Source organism: Thunnus maccoyii, chromosome 3 (assembly GCF_910596095.1).
Source record: "Thunnus maccoyii chromosome 3, fThuMac1.1, whole genome shotgun sequence".
NCBI classification, from domain to species: domain Eukaryota; kingdom Metazoa; phylum Chordata; class Actinopteri; order Scombriformes; family Scombridae; genus Thunnus; species Thunnus maccoyii.
In genome coordinates this window covers 31241025-31249375 of record NC_056535.1, presented here as the reverse complement: position 1 = coordinate 31249375, position 8351 = coordinate 31241025, and the positions used below count along the sequence as shown (strand labels likewise).

Sequence of the window (8351 nt, the reverse complement as noted above, 5' to 3'; positions counted from 1 at the left end):
CTGTTCTTCATTAAGTTTGTTGATTTTGACTACAAATCAAGTCTCCTGCAACTAATAAAATATTGGATTGATTACAGAACAGTCTTATTAGCTAAGCTCAGCTGTCACTTGCACTTAAAACTTTAAAAAAAAAAAAAAAAAAAGGAGTCTTGCAGTCTGAGTTCATGTTTGGGGGGCTTCTTCACTTACAGTAATAAAGTTGTTCGATAAAATGACGTCATGTCTGGGAAATGATCACAAATAAGCAAACAACAAATTTCACGCAAAAGTGAAATGTTAGTCTGTGAGAAGACCAACAGTTTATTCATCTTCATCAATACCATCACCTGTTAAACAGCGTGACACTGTAAACAGTTTATTGGATATATGCTGCCATCTAGTGGTTGAAACATAATACAGCAATGCCCCAGAACTCACAGTTCAATGTATTTACATTACATTTACTCAAGTACTCTACTTCCGTACAGTTTTGAAATACTTTTACGTAATTGTTTCTCTTTCATGCTACTTTATAATTGTACTTCACTACACTGTACTTTTTTTTTACTGATTACTGAAACACTGTACTTTTTACTCTAGTGTTTTGTTTTTTTCCACAAAAAAAGTTCAATTACCTCATAAAAAATAAATAGAAACCGAATGAAATATAATATAGTGTATTGTTATAGATTAAAATACCCAAAAGCAGTTAGTTAGTTAGCAACCTTAGTTGATATTGTACTTTTAATGTGCTAATTCCTAAATACATTGGCATTTCACTTTATTTATATACAACCAAGTAACAGACAGTGAACTTGGGGCTCAGGGTCCCTGGGGCCCCTCACTAGTTGCCTATACACAGTATATGCATTTGCAATAATAATACTGTTATCATATATATATCACTAAAGGGGATTATTTTTACTTGTTATACTGTTTATACTATGTGTACATGTTGCTGAGAACAAATTTTACATTAACTTATAGTTTGAAACATTCAGTTGACTGTTTTCAGCTTGTTTTCATTAACAGAAAATCATCACTTTCTGAATAAAACTGGGACACATACACACTTACAGCTGATGGGGTAGGTGTCCCTTTTGCATTATGCATTATCAACATTAATAATGATTTAGTGTTGGAGAACAAACTGTATTTTCACACAAAACTCAGAAGACGACCATTCTTCAAATCACCTTTTTCTTTTTTATTAAAGTTTACCAAAATCAAATGGAGACAAATGAGCACAACATAATCTCATTATAAACACTACAAAAATATGTATTAAAAAAAAAGAAACTAAATGTGTCCAACAGAAACTTAAACAACTTCCCAAATATTCACAGATCATGGGGTTTGGAGTCACTTCAAGACTTTTGCTTAGAACCAAAAAGTTTCACTTCAGAAATTTCAAAAATCAAGAATTACATGTAGTTTTTCTCTGGTAATACTTCTTTAACACATTAAATCGGGGCCAAAACAAGTTTCCATACACACATCTGAACCGTGAAGAGCCGTTTGTAGCGTAGTCTGGTACAAGCAGACACTGGGATTAAGAGGTAACTAAATCCTCTAGAGGTGATTACATTTTTAGGGTTTTTTTTCTGGCTTAACTAAAACTGTGGGGATTTATTAAATGCAGTGCTGAGCAAAATCAAAAGAGATATCCTTAAAACGGTGGCCTGAAATCACCCACACTCCAAAAAACAATCAAATAACAATTCGCTCAAATAAAGATTTAAAAGGTCATAAGCCCTGTCAGTCCAAAACAAAAGTCCTCTTTATCTTTATCAAAACATGTAAAACATGTGTCCCTGCAGCCCCACAAAAGGAAGTTGAGTATTTGTGAAGTTCCCGTCGAGTCATGAACGTAAAGTAAGAGGAAGGTGTTGACGAAAGTCTGACCGGAGGGGGCTGAAGATGTTTTAATCTTCCCCCTGCATTAGCCTGTCAATGACAGCACCATCTTCTCCCTCACAGTTATGAACGTCCCAGCTGTCACAAACGCTCCTTCACACCAGGAAGCGGTCCCGGGGTTAGCCCACCCTGAGAGGCGGAGCTACGAGGACGACGCCGTCTCCTCTGACAAACAGCATGGGGATGTTCCTCTTAGTCGACTGTGAAGTAATAAAACCAAGTCAGTGACTAACATTCTCAAATATTCCATAGAAGTGAGCTTTACAAAAATGGATCAAGTAGAGAAGCAAACAAAAAAATATAAACATTCACATTTACAACTCTGTTAATAGTTAAGACTTTGTCAAAACTGAAGCTGGATTTAGACTTCTGCATTAAAGGCTTACACATGCATAAGCTCTGAAGTTATGACCACACTGTAGTTGATGTGCACCTTTTCAAAAACGTAACTATACATCAAGGCTACGAACTGTGATCAGGCTGCTTCTGTTCTCTCCAACGAGCTTCTGATACCAGTAGAGATTGTTCAAAGTCGACACAACATGAAGCAAGTTGAATTTTCACTCCCCCTGCTCTCCATCACAGTGAAAGAAAGAATGTAAATATGGTGTCTGCTAGGAATAATCACTTAGTCAGTGATACACAAGTCTAGTGTGGTTGTGATATCAAACATGCTGAAGGTTTCCTCCTCACACTACATGTTTTAAATCCGCCTTTAAGCATCAAAACGTATGATTTGTGTACGTACAATTTTTACACTCACAATTAGAAGCCCCCGATCAATTTGGCTCGACAATTCCAGTTAAGTTTATTAAAACAAGTCGACTGCATCCTCAATAATGGTGACAAGAGAAGTCAGCACTACTTTGTGCAATTCTACAATCAAAAAAAAAGAAAAATATGGAGCTGCAGATAACGAGGACGTTTTATTTCTTATCACAGCACTGTTTATCTCAAGTCTCAGCTATTTCATGTAAAATGCAACTCCAATAATATTAAAACAAGCTCACATACAGTACCAGTCAAAAGTTTGGACACACCTTCCCATTCACTTGAATGAGAAAGTGTTGTCCAGACTTTTGGCAGGTACTGTAGTTCTGCTGTGCCTATAACGGACTGTGTCACAAAAAAATGGGACTGACTTAGCAACATGTAAGATGTGTCTGTTCTTTAAACAATTAATTTATTTATGTAAAGATTGTGGTCGTTTGTGGTAAACAGCCCTGCAAGTCCAGACTTGTTTAGGAGCCACAATGACCACATTCAGTAAGAAGAGATGAGGCTGTAAGAGGGAGGGAAGAGAGGATATCCATGTTGTACCTTGTAGAGTTCTTCATAAGTCTCCTCATCAATCTCCACCGTCGTCACCGTCTCCTCCACGTCACCCAGGATCATGTTCAGATGCTGATCGTAGGCCTGGGACAAAGAAAATCCAAGAAGATGAGCTGGGAGAGGTACGAACAAAAGCTTGAAACTAAAGAGCAGAGACCAAAATGCAAATCTCTAAGAAATACTGCCTGCTCTAAATTCTTGACCTTCTACTCTACGATATAGAAAGAGACAGTGTAAACAGATGCTGTGTGTGTAGTTTACATGCAGTCGGCCGCGGAGTTCTCGGTCGTTCCTCATCTTGACGTAGATCCTCTCGTCTAGACTGAGTCTGATCAGATCGAGAGGCTCCTCGACAGTGTTGGTAGTCGGTTGCTGCAGCACACAAAGAGGACATTAGTTGGCTGATGTACATTTTAACAACTTTAATGATAAAAGTGAAAGGTATTTCAGTGGACTGCTGCTTCCATAATCTCACTGTATTACCTTTATTTGACAGTCTATAGTAAAGAGGCAGACACTGACCACTGTTTTAAAAGGTATTTCCAGAATCCTCAAAACACTCAAAAACTCTAACATCTGAACTTTTTTTTGGATCAGTTTCACAAGTTATGTCTCCATTTCCTGATCCAAGTAGCCTTAAATGTCCTTGCTTGTTTTGTAGGAAGAATACAAATGCATTGTGTATTAAAATAGAAAGTATTGTTTATAAAGGGAGGGATCCCTACTGCTGCCGCAGCAGTGCCCTGCAGTTACCTGGGCTATTTTCAAAGATCAACAGGGAGGAACTTTTAGAAAAATAGATGCTTAGCTCTGTGGCTCTAAAACAATAATAATAAATGAGAGGCACAAAGTGCAGGCTACAGCTGGTAAAATGTTTGGTGCATAATTCAGAGATGTAACGGTTATTCAGATATTTTCAGTTATTTAAAAAAGTAACGTTAACCATCAGCACACCACCACAGTTTCCTGGGAAAAACCACAAGGGTTTCACCCCAGACCTGTGTTAACAGACTGTGGCTGTAGTGAAGCTGCAGAAAACAGACAGTATGATGGGAGGGACACACATCAGAAGAAGAAGAAGAAGGGGTGTGTGTGTTTGTGCTGTAATGTTACTGTTTCTATGGATGCAAACACAGCAAGGTGGAGACACATGTGAGCTTCAGGACCGGTCCATGAAAATTAGGATACAAACCAAAACCTTTTTGGCTGTGTCTTGCCTTAAAGGATAGGTTCATAGTTTCTCAAGTCTGTCATAAAACAATAATCAGATACCCACAGGACCATCAACACATATTTTTCGTGCCATAATAATTCCTCTTGTTCATACTGACTATTAGAAAATCCCTTCACAATGCAATTTCAATTGTGAGAGAGGTTCAGTTTGGTTCCCACAATTAACTGATTGAAACTGACAAAACACTTGGAAGACAGATCGTGAGATGAAGATGTGGAGCAAAGTGAGTAAGAATGAGTGAAAAAGTCTCATTTACATTTAATCTTTAAGTGTTTGCATATGTATGTAGTTCAAGTCCAGTCACTATTTTAAACGAAACAAACCAAACTCCTCACACGAGTTTACAGTTGTTATTCAGATCTACAGTGAACAAAACTGAGAACTGTGAACACTGATAGCTTTATGCTTTACTATGTGTAATAGTTTTTATGTTATTTACACTATCTTTGAATTGAACCTGAGCCTGAGGGGTTTAGTAAATCAGCACCGCTAATCAAACACGTTTTGTCAGTTTTTTAGAGGTAGCGTTACGCGCTAAAAGGCTAATTTAGCTAGCTTGTTTGACAGGCCTTCCGCGCTGTTAACAGAGATAAAACAAACAAAGTGACACGATAAGCACGTTTAAATACGTGCACAAGTAAAACTGTCTGTTATCCTTCTTTCGGGGAACTTGTGTGCATATTGTGATAGAGAATAACAGCAGAATTGAACGCAGATACACCAACCTGCTCTACTTCATCCGCCATGATTATTGAGTCTGACCGGTACGGAGGGTGCCAGGTCCGCTAAAAACACGCATTTTCATCTAGGACACAGACATGTGCTTTACGTTTGTAATTAATTTCTCCTGTATTAAAAGACGGGTTCACAGTTTTTCAAGTCTGTCTTAAAACAATAGTCCGGTGCCCAAATGAACACTGAAAGAGGTTTTTCTTGCTGTAATCATTCCTCCTGTTCATACTGGCCCCTTAGAAGATCCCTTCATAATGTAAATGATGGGGGTCAAAATCCACAAGCCTCCTTCTGTGCAAAAATGTATTTAAATGTTTATCTGAGGCTAATTTGGAGCTTCAAATCATCCAAATGAGTCACATCAAATAAATATGTTTCAACATTACAGTCTGTTTAGTGCCAAGTCCCACTTTTTTTGTCTGAGGAAACACTAAGAGGGGATTTGATGCTAAAAGACTGTAAATGTGGCAGATATCCACTTGATATGACTAACTCAGACTGCTGAAGCCTTGTATAAGCTTCAGATAAACTTTTAAATACATTTATTGGTTTATTCATTGGTTGAGATCTGGTAAATTTGATGGCCATAACATATGATTCACATCATTTTCATACTCATCAAACCATTCAGTGACCCCTCATTCCCTGTGAATCGGGGGCATTGTTATCCTGGAAGAGACCACTCCCATCAGGATAGAATTGTTTCATCATATGATAAAGGTGATCACTCAGAACGACTTTGTATTGATTTACAGTGATCCTTCCCTCTAAGGGGACAAGTGGACCCAAACCATGCCAGCAAAATGCCCCCCAAAACATAACAGAGCCACCAGATCCCCTAACTGTATGGGTTGAACATTCAGGCCTGTACCGTTTTTTCCTTTAATTTGTCACCTGTTTGTATATTCACCTATGAGTCACTTTTAGGCAAATTAGTATTAACCTCTTCCCCTCCAGTCCCCCTACCATAGACCCATTTTTTGCAGGGACAGGGGATCTTTATGGAGAGATGGCAGGTCAACAGTATATGCCACATAGAAGTCGTATACATCATCAAGTTTTTCTAGTAATAAATCTGTAATAAACATTGTGTTTTGGTTGGGCATCTATTCAAATTTTGAAAGTTTAGAGTGTATAAGGGTTTACATCATTATGATGGAAGCATATGATGGCCATTCCTATTCTCAATTATGTCTAATTAGTTGTTGCAACAATTTTTGAGTTGATACCATTTTTTACACAGATTTGGTGCAAATTTTAACTATTTCTGACCACTTGAGAATTGATAAAAATGGTCAGAAATCCCTCCAAAATACCATATTAAGACACTAAACCGTGAGGAACACCACAGAAAAATTCATGCTGTGATTTGGTATCAAAAACTTTTGACATCTGGAGATTTCTGTAAGAACTGCATTTTTCAGCAATTGGATGGTGAGCACTTCTGTTCTGGAAATTGTTTGGAAACCCCCTTATTGTCAATATACATAGGAAAACCATACATCCTCTATGTCATGCCAGTTTTTCTCTTGCCAAAATTTAGCCAAACTTTGGAGCGTTAACTTATCGGTACCAATGGAGGTTGGTACCTTTTATATTGTACTTTTTAGGCCACTACATTTATCTCACAGCTCTAGTTACTTTCCATATAATGGTTTCACTTAAAAAAAAACATATAATGAGCCATAAAACATAGTACATTGTATTGTTATGGGTAGCTTGAACTATGACCTCCATGCAATAGTTAAAATTAGCTCTAACTTAAGCACTTACAACAATAAAATGCTACTCAGACACTGATACATTACACAATAATAAATTACATGTGGGCATTTTCCTGCAGAAAACCAAAGCAGGACTTGTAATGAAGTATAAGCTATTGCTGTGTTGGCACTTTTACTCAAGTAAAAGGACCCGAATACTTCTGCGCACTATCCCATGCGTGCTGCAGGATAAAGTGCAAACCTGGCAACCCGTTACGTCTCACTCAGCGCCGCCCAGTCAGGGCTACTTGAAGCTGTACCACTATCCTCTCTCCCTCTTTCTAGACCTTTCCATCCTCCACGACTACATTCGAAACGGCGAACAACCCACCTGAACACTGGTATGTATAATTTCACGTTAGTATATCATGCAATTTTTACTCCATCACCGAGTATATATATCATATTTAGACAGTTATTGTCTCACTTCCAGCGACTGCAAAGCAACAACTGTCAACAACTGAGTAAGATTTACAGACTATCGAGTTACAAGGTCAGTGGCGTCTCGAGTTTCAGGTTAAAATAAGTGTTAGCAATAAAATACGACATTGAGATGGCTGTAAGACAAACATGACTCATAAAAGCTCTAGTATAAACTCTCTATAAACTAATATGATGTCTGCTAGCATGCTGTAGCCTGCTGCACATTATAACTGCGAACTGTGCGTGTCGTGCAGCAGGTTGGAAAGTTGAAAAAGATGACAACATCTTTTCATTGTTTCTGCAAGTTTTTAGCTTAAAATATAAGGCTAAAACTCTATTTAATTGTATGTTTTGCTATCTGTGTGAAGTCTCTAGCTGGGTATATATACTGTTGCATATTGTGTAAGTTATTCATTTATGAATTCAGTTCAATTCAGTGAGCTTTACTGGAGAACAATGGCACCAAAGCATCAAAATACAACTTGTTCAAATATTTGCGCAGTATAAAATAACAATAATATAAACATTGAGATGGATATATATATTAATATATATCCATATAATTTATTATACACATACAGTATACCCTATGCATGTATTTGTATGTGTGTGTGTGTCAAGGTCATTCATTGTCCCTCAGGTTGTAGCATGTTGATACATATTAGGCAGCTAGATATATCCTGTATAATGTTCTTTACTAGTACTTTTTAATGTTGAGAGGTCATTAAGCTCTTTGGATTCTGAAATTACAACGACAGAGTTGAACTTGTGAAAGCAAATCTTCCTTATTTCATTGAATGTTTAACATACATTAACAATCCTGCACTTTTAACAATATTCACCTGACTTTGCACTAATGTACAGTGTATTATAAGGTATTAATATCTTTAAACAGTGTATACTCGGCAAATATATTCTAGATTTATTTATTCTATTTATTTTTGAGTTAGTCTATTTAGTTCTTGTATATA

The 8351-nt window shown here is 37.2% G+C and overlaps 1 protein-coding gene across 1 annotated transcript; it reads right to left on the bottom strand.

Annotated features, from left to right (window-relative positions):
* Positions 1-1165: 1165 nt before the first annotated feature.
* On the bottom strand, positions 1166-5288 carry lsm3 (LSM3 homolog, U6 small nuclear RNA and mRNA degradation associated). Its single transcript, XM_042407214.1, has 4 exons — positions 5188-5288; positions 3490-3600; positions 3217-3312; positions 1166-2096 (listed from the first exon to the last, which is right to left on the bottom strand). The coding sequence occupies exons 1-4, from the start codon at positions 5206-5208 to the stop codon at positions 2016-2018; spliced, it is 309 nt and encodes a 102-aa protein (XP_042263148.1). The 5' UTR covers positions 5209-5288; the 3' UTR covers positions 1166-2015.
* Between the last annotated feature and the right edge of the window lie 3063 nt (positions 5289-8351).